The sequence below is a fragment of the Dipteris shenzhenensis genome, chromosome 28 (genome assembly GCF_047967505.1).
Source record: "Dipteris shenzhenensis isolate YYH24624 ecotype China chromosome 28, Dip_SZ_1.0, whole genome shotgun sequence".
Taxonomy (NCBI): Eukaryota; Viridiplantae; Streptophyta; class Polypodiopsida; order Gleicheniales; family Dipteridaceae; genus Dipteris; species Dipteris shenzhenensis.
The window spans coordinates 40,448,638-40,475,385 of NC_141623.1; the positions used below are offsets into that span (position 1 = coordinate 40,448,638).

The window sequence follows — 26,748 nt, forward strand, 5'->3', positions numbered from 1 at the left end:
ATGTCCGATGGTTCAAAGAATCACAAATTTGCTGAAACTCTAAACAAGCATTTGAAGCCACAAAAGCAGAAATTATTATTTATCCATCCAAAATGAAACTGGATAACAACTTGCGGGAGCTTTAAAAAAAACTCGTAAGGTACTGTCTTCCCTCATTTATGGCATTGCCAAATTTATATATTTTCCAGAAGGATATTAATATTGATAAGGCTTGTAGAGATGTTTGCTTGAAACAAAATGACATAATTGGTCTTCTTAATAAGGAATTCAAATCAAGACAGACTAAATTAGAAAAATATGACGAGCAGCACGAACCCTTACTAAAAAAACTGTGTGTTTCCCTCTACCTCCTCCCTATCCCCCAAATCGATTCGCTAGTCTACTTAAGTGTCATTAATATCGCCCCCTCAGTTGCTACAAGAGACTTGGCTGTTCTGATTGGTGAGTATTCTCAGTGATTAGCTATGATTTTTCCGGATTGGGGGCAGATATCACCCGGTTGTTATCCGAATGGAGGAAGGGAAACCCCAGATTTTTTTAATGGTGGGAAAAATGACGGGAAAACGTGATTCCGTGGGGGATGTCTCCATGACAGAACTTCCGGGTTGTACGTGGGTATCAAACTAGCGCTGACCATTCACAAAACATGCTTTGACAAAGAGCCAAAGAGGTCATATCTCAAATTTTCAAGACAGCATATTGCTCCCCTCACGTTCAAAATTAAGTTAAGTCTGATAAAACAAGGGAAAAAGGGTAGCATTAATTTCCTGACAAATGAACTCTGAACACTTCAACCTAGGTTTTCCTACTATGTGGACAATTTTCCTACAACATTACATCTCCAGAGAACTCATTCGATTCTCTTACTCCACTATGCAACTATAATGTGATATTTTGTCAGCTAAAGTAGTCATCCATTTTGGAATATAAATGGAAGAAAGCACAAATAATAATACATTTTTGAGTTAGTATTTTGACCCGATAGTTGGAAAATATTGGCTCATAAGAATTCTTAGTGATGAGCATTGATCTCCACTGAACACCCCCATCTTGCCAGAATTGAGAAAAAATGGGCAGCTTGTTCTAATACATCATTACTGAGCATTGGTTTTCAATGAAGGCTCAGCTGTAATTATCTTGACAGCTTGGCTGCTAGTTCTCGAACAAGTTTTGCAGCTACCATTGCAGTCATTCCATCCACCGTATCACGCTGTGGGTTGAACTCAACAACATCACCCCCCACAATGTCTCCTTTCAAATTCTGTAGAATGTTCATCACATCTCGGAATGTAAGTCCACCAGGCTCTATGTGAGACACACCTGGTGCAAAAGCCGGGTCGAGACAATCGACATCAATGGATAGGTACACCCCCTTTGCTCCCACCCCAAGCTCCTTCACAAATGATCCACAAGGCTGTCGGTCAGCTTCAAAATATATAGCACACGGATCTAAACTAGCATTTCAACACATTCCAACTTTATTCCAACCATACAAGTCTGAAAGGTCAAGTTCTGTCAGCAAGAGTAAGGATAAAAATATATCTCAAAAAGCCCGGTAATAGTATAACAATGTCTAACTTCAGAACCGAAAATGGTAGTTATCAAATGGCATGGCTGAAGGTGAAATCCCAGAAAGTTTTGCCCAAACTCTCAGCAAATTTGAGTAAGCTGACACCAAAGGTGGTAATCTCTCTCTCTAGTCCCCCAAACCTGTAAAGATTGAAGCTCATTGGTCTCTTTGTTTGAATCCTGTAATTCCTGTCACCTCCTTTGACACATCCTTGAGTGTTTTTACTTGGCTTACTACCGTCTTCTGATCTTCTCAAGTTGAGGTGTGGAAAAAGAGCAGCTCATGGACCATTGGAAAGCTTTTGAAGTCCATGAAACTGTGCTAAACCTTCCGCAATCTGAAACAGTGATGTAAATTAGGCTCCGTGATGATTCAAAGTAGTTGGCAATGCGTTCCAGGGTTGCAAATTCCTATGAAAACTTGCTTGTCCTCTGGCCCTTAATGATGGTTGCCTTGGCAAGAGCATGGATTCACGAAAGAGAGTGATCTGTGTGGGCTAGGGATCGTGGACTCAACTGGTTGTCTATACAGGGTAACTGCAAAAGTTAGGGGGGTGCAAAATCGGGAATCTGCTTGAAGTGCAGGAGGAAATTGCAGGTGATAGAAGAGAAAGGGTACTGGAGAGGCTGGAAATGGAGTCTGTTAACAGTGAGTAACAGCTTGAAATTCTCTTAGGATGATTAATTTAATATTTACTCAGCGTAGCTGCAACGTCATCAATGCTTCAAAGCATTGGCAAATGCTATTTGCAGATGGTGCCGATATCCTAGTCCTGAAAGACTTTTCAACATCTCAGAACCTTGTGTGTGTGACAGAACAGAATATCAAGTCAATCTTAAAGAACCATGTTCATGATCTTCAATTCAGATCCAGGAAGCCATGGGATATAGGGCCTAGATTTGTTGCACTTTAGAGAAGACTTCCCTAGCTAAGCTTGAACGACAGTGATTCCAATTGACCTCCAGGATGCCAAGATGAAATCACTCTCCTTTGATACCTTGGTTTAATTACTGCCATCTGAGGAGGTCCAACACAAGCCGTAATCTTAGAGATAAGTGGGATAAAATAGAAAGGCTGCAGATGTTCATGTTACTGTGGGCTCATTTGCAGCAAGCCTCACACTTCTACAAATACATGCACCAAAGTTTGCACTGCCATCTCTAAATTTCCTGCGTCTTTCGAAGCTTGCATGCCTCATCTGAGAGCTTTTAGAGATGCACATGGAAATATAGTTTAATTCCCATGATTATCAATCTCACATCTCTAGTCCACTTAATTACCTTTGAAGATGTCGACACGAAATGGGTAGCCTTGCACATGAAAATGGTTCAGATCTATGGGCCATGATGTTGGAAGATTGCCCTTAGTTTAATATGATTTTCATTCACGATACCTCAACCATTCCACACACAAAGCCTACTCATAATATTGGGTAGGATCCACTCAAATGCACATGGCTTGCATCGGATGGCACACCCTGTAAGATTTGGGGGAGAGAGAGAGCAAGAGAGTGAGCTGAGAGCTGAAAGCTTGAAAGCTTAGTTGCAATCAAGAGTGTGAGAGTACAACTGAAAGAGTGAGAGATAAGGTTTTGTCCTAGTGACAAAACCTTAGTAGTCACTAACCATAGTTAGTGAACTAACTGCGGTTAGGGGGAAAAACCTCTTAAAGAGGGAAAAGTGCCCCTAACTAGCTTATTAAATTACATTGGTCACTGCTGAATTATATCTATAATTCTAACACCCCCCTGCAGTGCCAATGTCATGTACAAGGCTAATCAATCACCAAACGGATATAAGTTCAGGACACTACGAAATGCCTCAAACTTTTCACGTGGTAGTGCTTTGGTGGAAATATCTGCAACGTTGTCATGTGTGGACACAAAGATCATACTAATCTCTCCTGCATGCAACTTCTCTCTGACGTAGTGATAGTGAACCTCAATATGCTTCGTGCGAGCATGAAACACTGGATTCTTTGCCGCTGCAATGGCACTCTGACTATCAATGAGAATTGGAGGACCCTCAAATGACAGATGAAGGTCAGCAAATAGACGTCGCAGCCAGACACATTCAACTGTTGCTGTGAAAGCTGCCCTGTACTCAGCTTCACGTGATGAGGTAGCCAATGTAGATTGTTTCTTGCTCAGCCAGGAAATGCAAGATTTACCCAAAAAGAAACAATTTCCACTAGTGGACTGCCTAGTGTCATAATCAACAGCCCAATCTGAATCACTGTAGGCATGCATCTGCAAGTCACCCCCCCTGGGAAATAACAAGCCAAAAGACTTCGTGCCCTGCAAAAAACGGAATATGCGCTTAAGTGCCTGCCAATGCATAGTTTTTGGGCTGTGCATATACCTGCTCACCTGAGATACTGCAAACTGAATATCAGGTCTAGTGTTGCAGAGATATATGAGGCATCCAACAGCCTGACTGTAAAGTGTGGCATCAACAACTAATTCTCCTGCATCATGCATTGTGAGTTTCAGCCCCAGCTCCATGGGAGTGGCTATGGGCTTACAATCATGCATGTTAAATCTGTCCAAGAGTTTCTGCACATACTTGGACTGAGACATAACAGTGCCATGTCTCTCTTGAGAGAACTGGATCCCCAAATAAAAGTGAAGCAGTCCCAAATCTGACATGTCAAAGTTGGTCTGCAAATCAGCTTTGAAATCTGCAATATTATTTTCATTGGACCCTGTGAGCAGTAAGTCATCGACATAAAGAAGGATGACTAAAATGTCCCCCCCATCCATCTTGATGTAGAGGGTGCTCTCAGTAGGACTATTGTGCAGCCCCTTGCTGGTCAAAAAGACATGAATCTTGGCATACCATGCACGAGGGGCCTGTTTAGCTTGCATACCTAAAGTGCATTTGCTGTAATTTCAAAGCCTGGAGGTTGTTTGACATAAACCTCTTCCAACAAGTCTCCATTTAAGAAGGCTGTTTTTATGTCCAACTGATGAACATTCCAATCAAAATGTGCAGCCAATGCAATAATAGATCGGATGGTGCTCATCCGGGATGTAGGAGCAAAAGTCTCCTCATAATTTATGCCCTTTTTCTGAGCATAGCCTTTAGCAACCAGCCTTGCCTTGTATCTGTCAATGGAGCCATCTGGCTTCCGTTTCACCTTGAAAACCCATCGTGTGCCAATGGCATGTTTACCTGGTGGCAAGTCTACAACATCCCAAGTCTGATTTTTCTTAATGGACTGCAACTCATCGTGCATGGCATTCATCCAATGCACATTGTCCTTTGCTTCTTCGAATGTTGCACGCTCCTCCTCATCGAGAAGAGTACCTGCATATGCTGATTCCACTGAATTAGCACCTTCCATGTGCCTTGCTGCACTGCAAGTCCTGCCAGGTAATGGATCATCAATCTTACTCTCCCTGAGAGTCTGTAACAGCCACTTCGGGACTGTTTTTGCTGCATGTATGTCAGCAATTTCTTGCTGCACCACCTGTTCCACTGCCTGTGGAGGTGGCAAGACATCTTGTGGCTGAACTGGAGCATCGGGAGGTGGCTGTAAATTCTGATTTGCATCAGAAATATCAGCAGGGGAACCCAAGGCAATGGGTAGCAACCCCTCAAAAACATCCTCTGAAGAAGAAGGCATATGAAATTCAGCTTGAGTATGAGCTGAATTTTCTGCAAATATCACATCTCTACTGACAATGATCTTGCGTGTAGCAAGATTGTAGAGACGGTACCCCTTGCTTTCTGCACTGTACCCAACAAATATGCACTTAATTGTCTTATCTGACAACTTATGCCGAAATTCAACTGGCACATGAGCATATGCAAGGCATCCAAAGACTCGGAAATGATCCACTGAAGGCTTTCTCCCATTCCAGACCTCATAGGGAGTTTTTGTTTTCAAATCCTTAGTGGGAGCCCGATTTAAGATGTAGTTGGCACACATCAGACCTTCAAGCCAGAATTTGTGAGGCATGTGTTTGCTTTTCCGCATACATGTGTCCATCTCCATAAGAGTTCTATTTTTCCTCTCAGCTTTGCCATTTTGCTAAGGGGTCAGCCTCACTGTGAGCTGATGCACAATACCCTTGCCTTTCAAAAAAGCATCAAAATCTGCAGACAAGTATTCCCCACCTCTATCTGTGCGCAATGTCTGTATCTTGAGTCCAGTTTCATTTTCAACCATGGCTGAAAAGCGTTTAAATACCATGAACACTTCTGATTTGCGCTTCAGCCCAAAGACCCAAGTGAAATTGGAGTAATCATCAATAAAAGTAACAAAGTAGAGATGACCACTCAATGATGGAGTCCTCATGGGACCACAGACATCACTGTGTATAAGCTGTAATTTGCGGACAGCTTTAACTGAACCATCCTTTTTGAAGGGGAATCTATGCATCTTGCCTAAAATCCCTTCACAGGCATGTGGAGGAGGTATCTCAAGAGGTGGCAATGCATCAACCATAGAGTGCTTCTGAAGTGTCATCAAGCTGTTGTAATGCATGTGGCCATATCGGGCATGCCATAATTCTACATTCTGCATGGCAGCAGTAGGAGTAGAAACTGCAAGAGCATGGGCTGCTCTTTTCTCAAAAAGATCAAGCTGAAAAAGCCCACGCAGTAGAGTACCAGATAATCTCAAGGCATAATCATTTTCCCTGTCTCGGACAGCACATTTGTCATCCTCAAAGATGACTTGAAATCCAACCCTGTTAAGAGTGGACTCTGAAAGGAGATTTTTTGTGATACCAGGCACATACAAGACATCTGAAAGTCTGAAAATTGAGCCATCAATGGCAGTAAGCTCAACTTCTCATGTGCCACGTACTGAATATGATGAGTTGTTGGCACAAGTGACTTTCTTACCAATGGGAGGTGGATGCAAGGAAGTAAAAAGACACTTCCTAGAAGTGATATGCTTGGATGCACCGCTGTCAAAATACCAAGTATTCAGTGTTTCATTGACACTGAAAGCAGATGCATCCGTAGAAGAGTCATAACTGCAAGTCAAAAAGGCATATGTATCATCATTACAAGTGGCTGTACTATCCCAAGCATCTGGAGCAGCCAGCCTAGAATCTGAAATGCAAGATAAAAAGGCATAATCCTGTCCAACAAAGTTGGCTGCAGCATCCCCACTGTCAGATGCATAAGGAGCTGAATCTGAAACAGCCATACCGGAGCTGTTTTTCTTCTCTTTTGCAAGCCTTTTCCTGCATTCTGCAATGTGATGACCTGGCTTTTTGCAGTAATGACAAAAACCCTTCTTCTTGGGCTTACTTGCATCATTTTTAGCCTTTTGTGAAGGCTGTCCTGACCCACTGGAAGGCTGATTTACTGATGTCTTTGCCTGTCCCTTTGTTTTTGACTTGAACTTTGAGAGCATAGCTTGTTCACCTGCACGTGAAGCCAAGTTTTTCCTGGTCTGCTCTTTCTGAAGCAAAAGTCCCATCAATTCATGAAAGGTGAGAGGATTTGCACCCCCCCTCAATGATAAGTTCAGCGAGGTATGAAAGCTGAGATAAGACTCAGGAAGAGAATTCAGAGTGGTGGTAATCATCTCTGAATCAGGAATAATCTCATCTATGTTCAATAATTGCTCTCTGAGATCCTGTAGCTTTGTGAGGTGGACTGACATGGAGTCACCCTCTTCCATATGTGTATTACTTAACTCTCTTTTCAAGAAAGATACCCTTGCATCATTCCAGGCTGCATACATGCTTTCTAAGATATCCCACGCTGCCTTCGAGGTCTTACATGACCGGATATGCGGAATGATAAATCTTTTCACTGAAAGAGAGATGCATGACAAAGCTAAGGCATCCCGTGAATCCCATCTCTTCTGCTCTGGAGTAGTGGCTATAGCTGCACCAACAACTTGTTCTGCAGCTGCACCCTATGCACGACCTCTTCCACCTCTTTACTAGGGAGGGGTATTAGGACCCATACCTGCCATAATCCCATAAATTGCAAGAAATCAGAATATTGCGTACCATAAAACTCCAGAGGGAGTGGTTGGTACCATCCAACTTGTCTTCCTGTGAAAGACCACCGAACTGGAAATCATTCTGATTTTGCTGGGCCATATCTGAGAAAGAGATTTTTGCAGATACAAGACTGAATTCCCTTACTGGCAATGAAATGCACATCTCCCAAAAAACACAGCCAAGCACTGGCTGTAAATGCAACTCAGATTTCTGCACTTACACTGTCAGAAATCTGTCCAAGCATCAAAAAACTCTCCACAATCTACCAAAAGTGCTGCAAAACACTTCAAGAAAGGCAGTATGAACTGAAATCTCCAAAATTGCTCCTCCAACACAAAAGCCCCAAAATAGGCCCGAAATTGCAACTAGAAAGGGGCAAATTGATCAAAAGCCCCAAATGTTGCAAGAATTGAGCTCTGTCTGCAAAAGCCCCAAATTTCACTGTGAAATTGCAGTGTAATCACAAAATCCCCAAATTTCTTCAAGAAATTGTACTGCAAAACTGAAAGCCCCAAATTTCGAGCTTGAAATTGCAACCAGAAAGGGGCAAATTTACTACAAGCCCCAAATTTCAGACCAAATCTGCAGATCTGTCTGCAATGTTTGCTCCAAGTACAGCCCCAAATTTATTCAACACCTACAAATTGACCCTTGCAAAGAATCCTTTGTTGAAAAAGACCCTGCAAAGAAAACAACTGATGTAGGAGCATCTATGTACGGGCCTGCTGGTACGGTTGTACGGATGACAGCGTTTACAACTGTACGATTGTACGATCAAGCTATACGGATGAGCACCCTGCTGTGTATGGACGACCTTGTACGGCAAGTGTGCGGACTGGCTACAGGAACTATACGTTGTACGGGAGTTCCTTACAGAGCAGCTGTACGGCGAACTGATTGCAGGTACGACTGGTACTACGAACTGATTGCATGTGCAAGCAGGTACAGCACATACGACAGGTACGAAATCATGCAGGATACAGCAAGTATGCGTATGTACGTATGGCACTAATGCAGGATGTACGACGACGGTAGATCGTACGATCGACGATGTACGGACGAGACTGGCGCTACAGCTGTACGATCGCGCGAAGCAGCTTCGACTGGCTGTACGGAACTAACGAAAAAATGGTACAGATGGCGACCACACGTGCGGTACGGCCGACGATCACGATCAGTACGGACAACGCAGATGGAGCAGGGAGATGTTGGGCTCGAGCTGGAGGCAGAAAGCAGGAGCTGAAAGGAGCAGGGAGCACGGAGCTCTTGAACCTGCTCTGATACCAAATGTAAGATTTGGGGGGGAGAGAGAGCAAGAGAGTGAGCTGAGAGCTGAAAGCTTGAAAGCTTAGTTGCAATGAAGACTGTGAGAGTACAACTGAAAGAGTGAAAGATAAGGTTTGTCCTAGTGACAAAACCTTAGTAGTCACTAACCATAGTTAGTGAACTAACTGCGGTTAGGGGGAAAAACCTCTTAAAGAGGGAAAAGTACCCCTAACTAGCTTATTAAATTACATTGGTCACTGCTGAATTATATCTATAATTCTAACACACCCATAGTTTACCATGAAGGCTAAATGCTACCCAAAATGGATTTCGTAAAAACGGTTCTTTACTGAAGAACAGATTACCACATCCACAGCTCACATACCCTTTAGATCTCTGCTAGCACAAAGCAAATACTGGAACCCACTTGAGTGATCAAGGTTTGTCCCAAAGAATACTAGCTACTCATTACCACCTCCATTGGGCAATTAACAGAGCAAGAAGGATCTCATTTCATTTCATCAAAAATATCTCTGCTTACTGTAAACTTACGAGTAGAAGGGTTATTGCATCTATAACCTTTCTGCTGTAGAGAATAACCAATAAAGATGCACTTCTGAGCTTTTGAATCCAACTTTGATCTCAACTCATCTGGCACATGAACATAGGCAATGCAACCAAAAACTTTCAAATAAGAAATATCTAGTTTCCTACCAGTATACCTCTCCTCTGGTGTCATGCCATGTATTGCTGCAGTGGGAGTCCTGTTCATTATGTAGACTGCTGTAGCAACTACTTCAACCCAATAAAAATCTGGCAGGTCTTTTTCGTTGAGCATGGCATGAGATACCTCTCCAATATGCATGTTTTTCCTTTCTGCAAGTCCATTTTGCTGTGGGGTATGACTGCATGAATATTGCTGCTTTATGCCATGCTCCTGCAAGAACCTTGCAGACTCATTTGAGAGGTACTCTCCCCCTCCATCTCCCCTTAGGCATTTTATTTGCAAGCCTGTTTCTTTTTCAACCATAGCTTTAAAAGCTTTGAAATGCCCAAGCACTTCACTTTTCTTTTTCATAAAATACACCCAAACTTTTCTACTGTAGTCATCAATAAAAGTGACACAATAATGACAGCCTTCAATAAATGCAGCTTTAGTAGTCCACACATCAGAGTGGATTAATTCCAATGGCCTCTTACTCTCTTGAACATGTCTAGGAAATGGTTTCCTTGCCTGTTTTTCAAATTAACAAGCTTCACATATCTTATGCATTTCTGCAACCTTGAACTTGGGCAATCCTGCAACAATATTTTGGGCCTGCATTAATTTAAGTCGATGTACATTAACATGACCAATGCGTTTATACCAGATATCAATATCTGCAACTACACCGGCCCCATGTGCAAACATTGCTACACTTAATTCAGGCATGTCCGCATCCAATGTAAACATCCTGCCCTTCTTCTTCCCTTTTGCGATCAAGCGACCTTTATTTTTCATATCCTCAACAAAGCATCCATGAGGATTAAATCTGACCTGCAAGACCTGCTCAACCATTTGACCAACAAAAACCAGATTCTTGGTGATGTTCGGAACATGAAATACATCAGACAAGTATTTCTTTTTCCCATCCTGCATAGACAAAGGAATTTTACCAATCTGCACAATAGGATGTACAGTATCATCACCAATCTCCACAAATCCTGGTTTTTTCATTTTCCTTGCATCCTCCATCCATTCTGCATGACCTGTCATGTGGTTTAATGCACCTGAGTCAACATACCACACATCACTACTTTCTTCTGCACTTGTCACAGAATTGGTCATATGCTGCACCATAAACAAATGCTCATTTCTGTCATCACCCTGTCTACTAGGGGATGCAAAATTGCCTTGCTGCAATTTTCCATTCATAATGTCATTCTGCTTTTTATAGTAGTCTTTAGCCATATGACCCATTTTACCACAATAGTAGCATTCAACATTGTTGTTTGCATTTTGGCCTCTCTGCCATCCACCACGACCTCTTTGGCGCCCCTGGTCTCTAAGGTTACCACGTCCTCCTCCATACGACTGGTTTTCTTGAATTTGCTGCATATTCTGATTTCTGCCACGGCCTCCAGATCGGCCTGCTCTACCTCTGCCTCTACCTCTTCCAGCATTTGTGTAGAAGACAGTTTCTTTTGAAGTTCCTCCTAAAGAAGATGCACCACCATTTCTCTGCTCTTCAGAAATTAGGAGAGCAATCAACTCCTCAAAATCAAAAAATTTTCACGGACGGCAATGGATGTCCGGAACTGTGCACAATCCTTTCCTGGACCATTCAAGGTCACAGAAACTAAATCATCATCTTCCACTGGCGACCCAATGGAAGCAAGTGCATCTGCAATCTTCTTCACCTTTATGTGGTAGTCATTGATGCTCATATTTTCTCTCTACACATTGTGCAACTCCTGCTTGAGCTGCATTTTTCTGGTTTGCGTATTTGTGCTGTACATTTTTGCCAAAGTATCCCACGCCTCCTTTAGCGTGTTTGCATTCTGAATATGCACAATCATAGAATCTGAAATACTGATAGACAGCCAGTACATAACTTTCCTGGCTCTCTCATGCGAGCCTTTAAATGCCTGCATTTCTTGTTGATTGGAAACATTAGGAAGAACTAGTTCTTCTTCATTTCCTGTAATGAACTTCCAATAGCCTTTTCCCATAAAGAAATTCGTCATGCTAAACCTCCATGCTTGGAAGTTGTTCTTGTCAAGCTTTTCAGTGACAATCTGTGAAAGAGAGTCAGACGCCATTACAGAACACTGCAAAATATTTTGTCACTGCAAAATATTTTCACAAGGCAAATCTACAAAACTGACAAAAGTGGTATTTGACCACACAGTCACTTCCTAGTGACAATTTTGCATCAACAAGCAATAAGAATAATATTGTCACTCCCAATATCTCTGAGCATAGGCATACGATGCAATTTCTGTGGCAACTTTTCACCGACCTGCAGAACAGTGGTCGCACAACTAAAACAAGGCACTTTTTAGAATGCGTGCGGAAAAACTTCCACCACCAAAACGGGCCTCAAACGGCCTCAAATCAGAAAAACAATGTCACCCAGGGCTTTGCCCTAACTCGTAGCATATACTACCCTCTCGCCGCACCGCGAAGGGCGTCTCAATCTAAGACAGTGCACTCTTGCACTTTCCGGCTGTGCTACCTGCAGAGATTTTGCTCCCAAACTCGAGAAAGGAAAGCAACACTAATTCTCTTACCAAGACACTGCGAACTTGGTTTGCTTCCTTGAGCTCCTTACCACAAACCGAGCTCTGATACCATGTGAAGAGAGTGGGAAAGAAAGAAAGAAAGAAAGTGTATTATTGTCCACTAAAGGCCAAAATGGGCCCATGGGACATCAAGAACTCTGCATACAAGATAGCACAAAATCAACGTGCCACAAAGAAGAGGCATCGTCGAATATCATCTAAGTGCTACGCAATACAATGCAAGTGAAAGTACATAATGTCAAATCTGTATATAATACAAAGTAAACTAGATGCAAGGAAACCGCCCCTGGGTGCAAAATGGGGGGATGAGTACAATATGACAATGCAAAGATACAAGTCCAGGTGTCACGGAGTCTGAGAACCAAAATAATACTGGAAATCCTGTCCATCGACTCTGCCTCCTGCTATGAGAGTACAAATCTGAGCAAAGGTGAGGTGAGCGGCTGGTGGGGCGAGATCTCCATGAGTAAGTCTCCTCCGAAAAGCTGCCATCATCCTGGATCGTCTGGAGATGAAGCGACGAGTACGTCCCCTATGTAACAAGATCCTGCGGCGTCTACAAACCATCTCATATGTACATCCACAGGGTGGAGGCATGTGTCCTGTGTGAGCTCTGACCTCCTCGTGCTCCTCCTGGTCTCTGTCCTCTGGTATAGCGTGTGCCTGAGCTCTATCAGGCTGGGCTCTATCACGCTCCGGTCTGTGCTGATGGTCTCTGAGGTAGTCTCGTCGAAGCATAGTGGCCTCCCTGACATAAAGAGCTAGGCAATGCTGATCCTCGTAGTCCATCACTCGTGAGAGAGGTCCAAATCCATCCGTGAAGAGACAGTGGAATCTACCTCTAAGCTCATAATATAGCGGGCATCTGCAAATGAAGTACTCCTCTGACTCCACCTCTCCCATGGTGCAACAAGGGCAGATCCTGGTCTCTCGGCCTGGTCGCCGTCCATCCTCCATGCGTCGCATCCTACCAGCCTCTATCTCGAGCTGATGCGAAGAGACTCTAAGCTGGCCAAGGGCAATCCTCAGTGAGTGGGAGAGAGGTAAGGAGTCTCACTTGCAGCTTTCTCACATACACAATGGGGGAATACACACAAAGGTGGAGGCTAAAAATAGTTTTCCTCTTCTTAGTTGTGAAAGCAAAAAAACTCTCTCTCTTACAACAAGGAATAGATGAACCCTATATGTGGGTCTCAAGCCAAACTCAACTAACCTAGGTGGCGTACTAACTGAGCCACTAACTAGAGTCCATAAAGATAGCTGTCATCCAACTATTATTCATGGGCGGTGTACCAACCGCATCTGCAGCTAACAAGTCGGTGACATAAATGCACAACGGTCACCCTGGCATATCACGAGTGGAGCTCGATATCTCAACAACTACAGGGATGCCTTGTTCTTTGATGTCCACTCTAGGGACAAGCTGTTTAGATCGACGGATGATATTCTTTCACATATTACATTTCAGCTTTTCAGGGTCATAGTTATGTTTTTTGGAGTCAAGATGGTACTTATATCCTAACCCATGTCACATTCCCTTGTGATCATGAAGATTGTAGCTTTATGGGGTGTGCACATAAAGTACTTGTAGTGGGAACCTAGGAAGTGGAAATGGATCGATGCACGGCACCGAGAGAAGAGCCTCCCCTTCTTTCGCTACGTGGTTAGTAATGCTAGGAAAGTTTTCAGATTTCCATTGATCTGCAGAAATCCTTTTAAAAGAGGATCTAGAAATCTCTCAAGAGTATTAAAAAAACTCTTTTCTTTTGGCTCTCTATTCATGGAGGGATTGCAGTGAACTAGTGGAGGTTGAGGTTTGGGATAGATTCCACTTATCTTCGTTGCCATCTCTTGAAGACTCTATTGAACATTGCTTATGGAAGTGCCGATAGGCGAGGATCATTTGGAAGGGAATCACTAGACTTTGAGCACCTTTATGCGTTCTCCTTTCTTCATGACTTGGGGCTCAGTAGCATGGCTCTCTCCTTCAAGGCCTCAGGTATTTTACAAGAGACAAGACTCTTCTCGGGCTCTTTGGATTCGCTCAACACATGTGGGTGAGTCATGTTCTCTGGATGATATTCTTGGCTCTCTGTACAGACCTATTGTCACGGGGGCGTGAAATTCTAAGTACTTTAATGTACTACAAGACCGTGACAACTTTGGTTTTAAAAGTCCAAGCGTGGGCTTAATAATGTGTAATTAAACGCGGCATGGTGCCTAGCACATAAGCGTAATTAATCCCTAGGCCCAAAGGCATTCCAAGGAATTAAAAGAGTGGTTGTTGGGAAATGATGATGTGGTATTTTTAATGGGCACCCTAGAGGGCCATGTACCTTCAGTGGCCCCCCTAGAGTTCCAGGTGGCTCTCGTACCTTCTACATCCTCCTTTGCCATTCCTGGACTTTCCTGGGCCTTCTAAACTTCACATGTGTGGTTTTCTCTCTCATCTTCTCCCTTTGTTGAGATTTTGGACTGGTTTTTCAGCCTCCTTCAGCTAAATTCCGTTTTTCTTCATAACTCCTTACCCGTTTGATTCCTCGAATTCCGTTTGGCCTGATGGCTTCCCCTCTGCCTCCCCTTCGTAGTGATATGCTTTTCCCTCCGTGCGTTTGGTAGAACGGGCAGAGCTGAGCACTTCTTTTGCTGGTCGAATTTGCAAAAGTGGCTTTTTCAAGACCTTTTTGCTTCTACCGCCTCCTGGGCCTCTCCTCTTGCAAAGCTACAGCTTTCTGTTGAATTTCGAGTGGTCCCACGCGCTGGTTGACTGGTTTTTCTCAGTTTTGGAGGACTTTCCGGCGATGAAACTTCTTCAAAACCTTCTTCAAAACCTTCTCAATGCATTCCTCTCTGAAGCACGCTTCTTTTGAGCCCAAGAACTCCCACTTCTTCGCGACAGAAGTGCTTCTTTTCGCATTTTTCAGTGGAATTCTTGCTGGTCGGCTCTTGTAAATGCTCTTTCTTCATGCCTTTGCACTCCTCTTTGGCTGAGAATGCAATTGGGCATTGGCTACTATGTCCTCTTGGCGATCGAGGACTTGGTTCGAGTTTTCAGGGCTTGGTGAGTTATGATTTTGCTACTGCAATTTCTTTTTGCCATAAGCTATTGGTTGGCCTCGTGTGCCGCCTCTTTCTTGGCTCACAAGTGCCCAAGCAGTGCTACATGAGTCATTCTTTGGTTGGGTACTTTGCTGATTTTATTTTGGAGCTTTGAAAAGCTTTGTGAATGCCATCTGGAAACCACATCTGGAAACCACTCAAAGAGAGTGCAGCTGGGGTGCAGTGTGATTGCATCTGGACAGCCAATGGAATTGCACTCATAAAAGAGAATGCCTTTGGGTTGAGCCTATGGGTTAAGTGCACTTATGTGATGGTGTTCTATGCTTGAAAGCCTTGCGAAGGCTTAGTGAATTGGGGCTGCATACTCAGTTGCAGGGAAGGTCTTCCAGATGCAACTTGTAATCATTTCACTGTGAAATATAAAGAAATACCGAAAGGGGCGCCACGGTGCTTGGGGCCAATCGGGTGCACTTGTCTATGTCTGTTGAGCAGGGGCATTCTAGCCTCCATCCCTTTTTCAGTGGTTTTGTTTGTGAACGAATGGGAATTGCCAAATGGTGATCATGCAATGGTTAATGGTTGTGATATATGCTTTGTGAGCTGTAAATAAGTGCTGAAGTGATTAAAGGTTTAGTTCCACTGCCCTCTGAGTGATTAGAGGCCAGTTTCATTGGTTCCATTGCCGGGACACCACACACTCTTTCTCAAGAGGTGGGCCTCGGTAGTTTGGTGGAAGGATATCTTTGCTGCACTTTTTGACAGCTGAAAATTACAACCATAAACATGGTGAGTACCCATGAGCAAGAGAGCTCCACAACTCCTCAAAGGAGAAGGCAGGAAAGCCTTAATAATCCAGCTAGTGTACAGCTGCCGGGAGCACAACAAATGCCTTTTGAGCAGGCCACACATGAAGCTACAACTGAGCTCAACGGTGATACTAGTTCTAGCAATGAGTCAGATGATGCTACTATGTTGAATGCACAGCTTGCAAGTGCAGTGACTGCTTTGACTCAGCTGGCTCAAAATTTGGCTCAGATTGTGCAAACAAATGCCAAGAAGAAGAAGAAATCAAGAAAGCACAAGCACGGAAATAGTGAGTACACACATGCATCAGCTTCTGATGGCGGACCGCACACTCATGCATCAGTTTCCCATGAGGGACAGCCATCAAAAATGACTCAGAAAGTGACTTCCAAGAGAGAGGAATCACCCAAAAGAGCACTTGAGAAAGAGGTACAAAAAGTACAGCCAGTGCAACAGTATGAGCAGCCAGCACAAGGCCTTGGTTTGGGTACTTCTACTCCTCAAAATAATAATGTGCAGTCCATAAATGTGGCTCAACCACCTCAGCCATATTTGAGGCAGCAACTTGAATAATTTGGTACAAATTCTATCTTTGATGCTATGTTGATTTCACCGCCAATTGGGCATAGAAAGCAAGCCATGTATGACAATGTGGGAATGCAGCTAGGCATGCAAGCCACATCATATGCTCCCATGCCTAATGTTCAGCCAAGCATGGCTCTCCCTAGTGAAGGGAATGCTGCAAATATACAGCCATCTTTGGGACAGCCAATATCAAATGTATATAAAGAATTTAAGGATGGTGGTTCTCACGTCAAGTTTGGTTACATATAATGGAGTACAAGACAGGTACAAAGCCCTCACATTCCTTCAACAGTTTGATGCTGCATTTCTTGGGGGTTTGTTTACAGAAGCACCCAAGATGAGGAAGGTTGCCACATTTTTGAAAGGCAATGCACTTAAGTGGTACACCAACCTTATGCTTCATGGAGATGCACCTGCTACTTGGCTGGAATTTAAGCAAGTGTTCTCTTCTACTTGGCTTACTCCAACTTTTGAAGTTGAAGTACTTTCACACTGGCATGACTTGTCATACAAACTTTGCAAGAATCTTGATGATTACACCAAGAGGTTTTGGGATGTTTTGCTGCCATTGAGCTCTTACAAGCATGTTTCTTTGAAAGAGCAAATAGAGAGGTACTGTTGTGGGTTGCCTAGTGAGCTACGTGTTTATTGCATCAAAACCAAGGTGGGTTCTATGACTCAATTAATTGAGAATGCAAGGACAGCATATGCATGGATGCAGGAGAAGAATTTGGGCTTTATGGACAGCAAGAAAGAAGACAACAAACGGGCACGGGCTGCCAAACACCAGGATAAGGACATCAAATCTGAAAATAAAAATTATGGCAAACAACCATTTCAAAAGGGAGGAAAAGCCCAATTCAAAGCTGGTCAAAGGCGTGGACAGCCTAATAAACAGCCTTGTACCAAGTTATCTGATGAAGAGAAAAAGTCACTCATGGAGCAAAACAAATGTTTTATATGCAAAGGAGAGGGACACCGCTCTTATAATTGCCCATTCAAGAAAAGAGACACATCAGATGATGATAAGAATGGTGATAAACAAGCTGATTGGAAGGGCAAAAAGCCTTAACCTTCCGCAGGACTTCTTCCAGATGTGATTGGGAGTTTACCACATGCACATGATGAAGAGGAAATGAAAAAGACTGAGATGCGCAGAGCATGGGGAAAAATCAGAAATCAGAATTGTTTGTTTTTCTTTGATTCTGGGGCAAAGGCAAATTTCATAATTCCTGATATGGTAGGAAGGCTTGGCATCAAGCTTGAGGAAATGGGGCCATCCGGCATGTGTGATATGGCCAACCCTGAACTCAACACACCTATCACTCCTATCATTGGCAAGTTGAGGATGCATATCCAAGGATATCAGGATCCAATCCATCCCTATAGTTTCAACTTCTTGTATTTCTAATGTAATAAAGCGTCATATTTCAGCGTACTTGATTTTTGTCAAAGAGGACAGCCAACCAGTTCAGGAAGGCTCTACTCTTTCTGCTTTAGATAGAGAAAGGGCTGCTTTTATTTCAGATTTTCAGGATTGTTTCTCAGATGCACTTCCTCAAGAATTACCTCCCAAGAGGCCTGAGGATCATCAAATTGATATAGTTCCAGGAAGCTCACCGCCTAATATACCTCCCTATCGTGTCAGTAAGGCACAACAGGAAGAGATAAGGTCACAAGTGAAGGAACTCCTGGAAAAGGAATGAATACAGCCAAGTAATTCTCCTTACTGTTCCCCTGTGTTGCTTGTGTAAAAGAAGGATGGCAGTTGGAGAATGTGTATTGATTATAGGGCTTTGAATAAAGTCACAATTAAGAACCGTTTTCCAATTCCACGCATTGATGATATATCGGATCGGTTGGAAGGTTCCTCAATGTTCAGTCATATTGACCTTAAAGTGGATACCATCAGATAAGGATACAGCCTGAAGATGTCTACAAGACTGCCTTCCGCACTTCATTTGGCTTATATGAGTTCCTTGTGATGCCTTTTGATTTGACTAATGTACCTGCTAAAAATGAGCAAGAGCACAGGAAACATCTCACTATTGTGTTTCAAGAGTTGAAAAGACACAAGTTATTAATAAACACCAAGAAAAGTGAGTTCTTTATGCATGAGATTCATTTTCTCGGTCATATAGTGTCAAAGGATGGAGTCAAGATGGATCCTGCAAAAGTTGAGGCCATAAGGAGTTGGCCAATTTTGAAAAATCTGCATGAAGTCAGAAGCTTTCTTGGGTTGTGTTCATACTATCGGAGGTTTATAAAGTACTTTGCAGAAATTGCTTCTCCCTTGCATGCTTTACAAAAGAAAGCTGTACCGTTTTAGTGGGGACCAAAGGAAAATGCAGCTTTTGAAGAGCTGAAGCAAAAGTTGTGTTCTGAACCCGTTATTATCTTGCCAGATCTTGCAAAACCCTTTGCTGTAACTTGTGATGCATGTGGAAACAGCATAGGAGGCACTTTGATGCAGGATGGTAGAGTGGTTGCATATGAGAGTAGAGTTCTCAAAGATGTTGAATTGTACTTGCAGACATACGAGAAGGAAATGTTAGCAGTGATACATGCTTTGACCACATGGAAACATTACCTTCTTGGAGCTGATTTTTACGTGCAGACAGATCATCAGTCACTTAGATATTTTCTCACGCAGAGAAAATTATCTGAAAAGCACATGAGATGGGCTAACTTCCTCTCAATGTTTCATTTTCAAATTGTACATGTGCCGGGTAACAAAAATGTCGTGGCTGATGGACTTTCCAGGAAACCACAGCCTGAAGCAATCTCCAAGAAACCCAGTGTTTCAGCAGTGAGCATTGCTTACAACAATGTGTTAGATGTGATGAAAGATCAGTATGTTAATGATGCTGATTTTTCAACTATTTATGATCAGCTTTCTGATGGTCAAAGGCATGATCACTATATGTTGAAAGAGGGTTTCATTTTGATGCATGGATGACTCTGTGTCACTGATCAAATGCGATAGAAAGTCATAATGGAAAGTCATGCTCCTCCATATGCAGGACATAGGGGAATCACAGCAACCATTACAGCAATGGAGCAATACTTTTATTGGCCATCTTTGAGGAAAGATGTGGAAGAATATGTGAGAACATGCATGGTTTGTCAGAAAGTAAAGTTTGACAGGCAGAAGGCACCTGGGTTGTTACACCCTTTGCCAATTCCGGATAGACCATGGCAAAGCATAGCTATGGATTTTGTGTTTGATCTTCCACGTACTCCTACTGGACATGATGGATTGTGGACAATAATTTGCAGGTTGCAAACAAGCCCACTTTGTGCCAATAAGAAAGAAAATTACAGCAGATCAAATGGCCAAATTGTTTTTGCAGCATGTCTTCAAGTATCATGGGATGCCTGAATCCATAATCAGTGCTAGAGATCCAAGGATGACCAGCCTCTTTTGGAGAGGACTCTTTGAAAATATGGGCACTACGCTGAATTTTTTGTCATGTTTTCACCCTGGCACACATCCACAGGTAAAGCATCTTTTGTAATAGTGGAAGGTGCCAGGAAGATACCTCCCATTTTGCATACAAAAGAGAAAATCTTCGAAGCTGATCGTTTTGTGGAAAGCCTTGAAGAGGCTTACAAGAAGATCAAATATGCCTTGCAAAGAAGTCAGGACAAGCAGAAAAGAGCAGCAGATAAGCACCACAGGGAATTGGTATTCATAGAAGGTGATTGGGTTTTGCTGCATTTTCAGAAGGCAAGGCTGAAAATTAAGAAAGGCAAGGAAAGGTTGTACACAAAGCTGAACATGTGTTACTATGGTCCTTTCTAGGTTTCTGAAAAGATAAACGAGGTAGCTTACAGGCTGAAGTTGCCTCCGCATTGGAAGATACATAATGCCTTTCATGTGAGCTTATTAAAGCAATATCATGGAGATATTCCCGAGGATTTACCCGATGAGGTGTAGCTTGAAGTGGAAGAACAGGATGAACTTCTAGTCCCAGAGCATATTCTGGCACATCGAGATAGAAAGCTCAAGGGTAAAGTTATCCGTCGCTACTTGGTAAAATTTCAAAATTACCCATCACTTGATGCGAAATGGATGGAGGAAGGTGAACTGGCAGATTCACCTAGGATATTGCAGCTTTACTTTGATGCTTTCTAATTAGAACCGACTGCGGTCCGGGCTCCTACAGGTAGTTCAGCAGAGCGAGCGTCTGGAGCATTACCTGGTGTTCGAGAGGGAGGTAGCACCTCCACTCCCTTAGTACAGACGGGCTCACCGTGATTTCATGAGGTCGCTTGATGACACTATATGTTTCATCCGAGATACTGAGCTAACAGTATCTCTGCTGTGAGACTTCATGATATTGATGCATCTTGACTATTGATCGCCGAGGATCACATAGATTTTAAGCAGTGTATATGGATGGATGCATGCCTCTGCTAGCCATATTTTCACTGTCTTTGTATACTATAGCTCCGGTTTTCTTGTATACTCTCTCATGCTATATTTCATGCTCGCTCCTGTGTTTTGGGGCAACAAACTATGGTTTGCTGTTTCAAGAGAGGGGTATGTCATGGGGGCGTGAAATTCTAAGTACTTTAATGTACTACAAGACCGTGACAACTTTGGTTTTGAAAGTCCAAGCGTGGGCTTAATAATGTGTAATTAAACGCGGCATGGTGCCTAGCACATAAGCGTAATTAATCCCTAGGTCCAAAGGCATTCCAAGGAATTAAAAGAGTGGTTGTTGGGAAATGATGATGTGGCATTTTTAATCGGTCCCCTAGAGGGCCATGTACCTTCAGTGGCCCCCCTAGAGTTCCAAGTGGCTCTAGTGCCTTCTACATGCTCCTTTGCCATTCTTGGACCTTCCTGGGCCTTCTAAACTTCACATGTGTGATTTTCTCTCTCATCTTCTCCCTTTGTTGAGATTTTGGACTGGTTTTTCAGCCTCCTTCTGCTGAATTCCGTTTTTCTTCATAACTCCTCACCCGTTTGGATTCCTCGACTTCCGTTTGGCCCGATGGCTTCCCCTCTGCCTCCCCTTCGTAGTGATATGCTTTTCCCTCTGTGCGTTTGGTAGAACGGGCAGAGCTGAGCACTTCTTTTGCTGGTCGAATTTGCAAAAGTGGCTTTTTCCGGACCTTTTTGCTTCTACCGCCTCCTAGGCCTCTCCTCTTGCAAAGCTACAGCTTTCTGTTGAATTTCGAGTGGTCGCACGCGCTGGTTGACTGGTTTTTCTCAGTTTTGGAGGACTTTCCGGCGATGAAACTTCTTCAAAACCTTCTCAATGCATTCCTCTCTGAAGCACGCTTCTTTTGAGCCCAAGAACTCCCACTTCTTTGCGACAGAAGTGCTTCTTTTCACATTTTTCAGTGGAATTCTTGCTGGTCGGCTCTTGTAAATGCTCTTTCTTCATGCCTTTGCACTCCTCTTTGGCTGAGAATGCAATTGGGCATTGGCTACTATGTCCTCTTGGCGATTGAGGACTTGGTTCGAGTTTTCAGGGCTTGGTGAGTTGTGATTTTGCTACTACAATTTCTTTTTGCCATAAGCTATTGGTTGGCCTCGTGTGCTGCCTCTTTCTTGGCTCACAGGTGCCCAATCAGTGCTACATGAGTCATTCTTTGGTTGGGTACTTTGCTGATTTTATTTTGGAGCTTTGAAAAGCTTTGTGAATGCCATCTGGAAACCACTCAAAGAGAGTGCAGCTGGGGTGCAGTGTGATTGCATGTGTGATTGCATCTGGACAGCCAATGGAATTGCACTCATAAAAGAGAATGCCTTTGGGTTGAGCCTATGGGTTAAGTGCGCTTATGTGATGGTGTTCTATGCTTGAAAGCCTTGCGAAGGCTTAGTGAATTGGGGTTGCATACTCAGTTGCAGGGAAGGTCTTCCAGATGCAACTTGTAATCATTTCACTGTGAAATATAAAGAAATACCGAAAGGGGCGCCACGGTGCTTGGGGCCAATCGGGTGCACTTGTCTATGTCTGTTGAGCAGGGGCATTCTAGCCTCCATCCCTTTTTCAGTGGTTTTGTTTGTGAACAAATGGGATTTGCCAAATGGTGATCATGCAATGGTTAATGGTTGTGATATATGCTTTGTGAGCTATGCTTTGTGAGCTGTAAATAAGTGCTGAAGTGATTAAAGGTTTAGTTCCACTGCCCTCTGAGTGATTAGAGGCCGGTTTCACCTGTGCATGCTTCCGTGGATACTTCGTCGTGGATTCTGGCGAGCATTGTAGCATGGCATCTTTGGGGATCCAGTTCTATAGAGACTTTGAATGGTTCCCAACCACCCAGCTCACATGTTGTCTAGTATTTGGACAGACATGGTACACACCTTGGTAGCCATCTGAGGGACTATGCAAAGACCTTCACGAGAAACTTCTACCACCCAAGAGGAATGCTTTCTTGAGGGAATGGAGCAGCTTCCCTTTCTTCTCGAAAGTTCCCACAAGGTTTGCCTCAACCTTGGTTATTTTCTAGCTCTTTTACTATAGGAGCTTGATTTTATATCGCATGATGCACTTCTCCTTTGAGCTTCGCTTTTGGAGTTTCATTCATATTTAATACAAGTTCTTTTTTGCAAACCGAAAAAAAAATAAACTGGTCTATCAATGAATGATTGCATAGCTTATAACCTTCGCCAATATCCTAACAAGATATTTTTACCCTCACACAAAAACTTCATAAACTGGTCAACCCATGGAATCATGGAGCTCGTGAAGAGACGAGATCTAAAGGACATGTCTTCCCATCAAGCCATAGATCCATATGTTTTTAATGTCTTGAATTGATTCAAAATAGATGCTCAGGTCATTGGAGGACACGCATCCACTGCTGCTAATATACTAGCTTCCATTTGGACTGATCTCACTTTTACTATCCGGAGTAAACGGGAGGGATGCACTGGGACCTCTGCAGCAACTCGAGAAGTTGATAGCGTTCATGAGGACTTGGTATTGTTCTTTGTTTTTTCATGTTACTCCACTTGGGATGATGTGGCATTATAGACCAGCACCATGGTTGTTTATTCATATTGTAGAGGCTAGGGGTAGAGTTCTCACACTCTCCATTTGGACTGATCTCACTTTAACCGTCCACAGTCTATGGGAGAGACGCAATGGGACCTCTGCAGCAACTCGAGAAGTCGATAGCATTCGTGAGGACTTGGGATCGTTATTTGGTTTTCATGCTACTCCACTTGGGATGATGTGGCATTATAGACCACCCCCATGGTTGTTTATTTCATATTGTAGAGGCCAAGGGTAGAGACTAGAGTTCTCACACTCCCACCTCTAGCTTACTTTGTTTTGAATGAAGTAAATTCCTTCTTACTGGAAAACAAAAATCAAATACTATCATCATTGTCCAAGCGCTTTTGATACTACATTAGAGTAATGAAAAATAAAGTCTTAATATTGAACTTTGTCTTGTGACTGATTTTTTTCATGGAAAAGACTTCTACTAAGTATGAAAAAATACCAAGTGCAAAGTGCTCAAGGCAAGAGTATACCATGCGCAGCATGAGAAAAACCTGAGAGGGTCAAGCCCTACTCAACAAAAAAGAATGGTGAAAGTGCCACCTAAAACCTATAGTGACCTCTAAGAAGAAAGGGCAGCCTCTCCACTCCCTGAGGAAGATAGTTCTCTTGGGAGAAGTTGTCGGGTATTTTGTACAGCCAGAGGCATGGGCCTAGTGTGAATATGCCGTTTGGTTTGGACTTGTGTGAGTGTGAAAGGTCAAGTGAACCTTTCCCTCTAGATACAGTAAAGATTATATTTGATTTGATACTGTCTGATGTTAATCACTGAAATCATCAGCGAGGTGAGTGGGTGTAGAAGAAAAATCTCCTCATCCTATAAGATGAGGCCCATGTACTTGCTTGGAAATCAATCAAGCTTCAGCATTTGCCTCCGTATTGTCTCAATCCCTCGACTCCTCTTCGTCTCCAAATCTCGCATCCTCTGTCCATGTAACTTCTAAATGGTATCAGAGCTCAGAACTTGGATTGTGTGATACCATGAAGAGCAAAGACTTTACACCTGCTGTTCATGCGGTATATTCACACTTCTAGCCATGTTCTACGGCCATTGCTCTGCCCACGATGCTTTCCTACAAACTTTGAGCTGCTTCAGATCTACTCAACTGTCATGAATCCAGTCAAGTTTACAGTTATCGCTGAAGATTTTCGAAGGATGATGACGTGATTCAGAGAAGCCCGTCAATCGGCTTTGATGCGCAACTTGCTCATGGAGGAGCTTTATCCCTGATTTTCTGCTGACTCAATTCTATCATTATTTTTCAATCCTAGCAACAATCTGCCGCTTGTAGCCACACATCATCATGCACGCTATGATGCTTAATCTGAAGAATGACCATTAGCTCTTGGGCGATGTGATGTGCAGACACAACCAATTATGTCCCAACAGACAAGGATTTGGACGATAAAATTTAAATTGATTTGGGGCATTCAGGCGGATTACGTCAACTCACTGAAGGCACAGTTTTTTATCTACATTATCGACTTGCTACTACAGCTCAATGTTCCCACTCACTATTTTTTCATGTCAAAGCTTTGGCAACACCGCTTCTATTGCCTTTTCAGCGGCAGCTACAACCAACGAAATTGGAGACAAGGAAGACAACAAAAAAACAAAGACACTGCTAGCCAAGGAGAAGCTGGGCAGAACTAATATGAAGATGAGTTCATTGACAGTTCCATCTATTTCTATGTTGGTAGTTCCATCTGTCATTTTTGATGCACTTGTTTGCTTGTCTCTTTCTCTAATCGTTTGAAGAAAGGCTGCCGTGAGACGTCTACCTTGCTTCTTCAGCTACATAGCAGCTCTTCCATTTTTGCTCAAAATGATTTGGGGCTTTTCTTCCATGAAGTGAAAATAAAGTAAAGATGTGAATTGAATGTTGTTCAAATTAGGAAAGTAAGGTTCTTGTAAAGTCCAAATTTTGGTGGTTTTCCTAGATTGGCTTAAATTGGCTAAATTGGGGACCCAATACAAAAATTTGAAGTCCTCTAGATTGAGAACCTTCCATTGACACATTGATATTCATGGTCTAATTGCCCCACACAACTGCTCCTATGGCCTTCGCTAACATCATCCTTCGAGGACACTCCTACCATGATCTTCACCGACAAACAACGTCCAGATGCAAGAATGTGCACACACGTGGTGCAACAATTGCACAAGGGAACATCTCGAGAGATCCATAGTTTCATGTTTTCAAGTGTGTTGAGTCGATAAGGGTCCTTTGCCCTAGGTTGTCCCCCCCAACATGATTGTACTTTTTCATTATGTAACAGCCTTTGTTCTAGGCTTTTGAGTTACATCTTGTAACAAGTTAGGAGCCAGTAGGGGTGATAGAGTGATGTTCTCGACTGCCAATCGCAAGTTGATGAGATTGCTATGGCACAGGAAGTGCATACAACAATGTTGCCTCTTTGCAGTATTGTGATGGAGATAGAGATCTGTCATCTCTTTGCCAATTTGGTCTCACCGCCTTTGCTCCGAAGGGGGGCTTGTTGGGTATTTCACAGCTAAAGGTGTGGGAACCAAGCCTAGTGTGAATGTGTTGTTTGGTTTTTCTTCTTTTTTCATGAAAGAGACTTCTATTAAGTATGAAAAAGCCCTGCGAGAGCAAGATCAATGTGGAAGTACATCATGTTGGACATGAGAAACAAGTTGAATACATTCAAAAGGCCTGCCTGGAAGCTGAGAGAGAGAAGAAGAAGAAGAAGAAGAAGAAGAAGAAGAGAGAGAGAGAGAGAGAGAAAGGGAGACAAAAATAGCAAGCACAGAGGACAAAAATAGCAGCGGTGGACAGCCAATCACCCGTTTGCATGAGTCAACAAAAAAAATCCACCACTCGTCAAATTCTGCCACCTAGCCAGCCCCAGATAGAAAATTTATCATCTTTGACAATGCAGACCGATTACTATAGCCTTTCCCCCCGGGCAGGCCAAAAACACTCTAGAAGAGTAAGCAAAAAATCAAAAAGAGCTGGAGAGAAACCAAGGTTGAGGCTGAAAATGCCACCTCAACCTTGATGATGTCTCTGAGAAAAAGGGGAGCCCCTCCATTCTGGTAGGAATATAACCCTCCTCGAAGAGGCTGCCCTGGAGGACCCTTGTATGCTCGCCCAACTGGCCATCAAAGTGATGGTATCAGCCCAAATACTAGCCAAGGTATGAGAAGGGTG

At 43.1% G+C, this 26,748-nt stretch overlaps 1 protein-coding gene across 1 annotated transcript in view; it reads right to left on the reverse strand.

Annotated features, from left to right (window-relative positions):
• Positions 1-754: 754 nt before the first annotated feature.
• LOC147883568 (arginase 1, mitochondrial-like) overlaps positions 755-26,748 on the reverse strand; it is a 102,241-nt gene continuing 76,247 nt past the window's right edge. Inside the window, exon 7 of the mRNA XM_087399414.1 lies at positions 755-1,393. Within this exon, the coding sequence (XP_087255540.1) occupies positions 1,133-1,393 (261 nt within the window). The 3' untranslated portion in view covers positions 755-1,132. The remainder of the gene's footprint in view (positions 1,394-26,748) is intronic.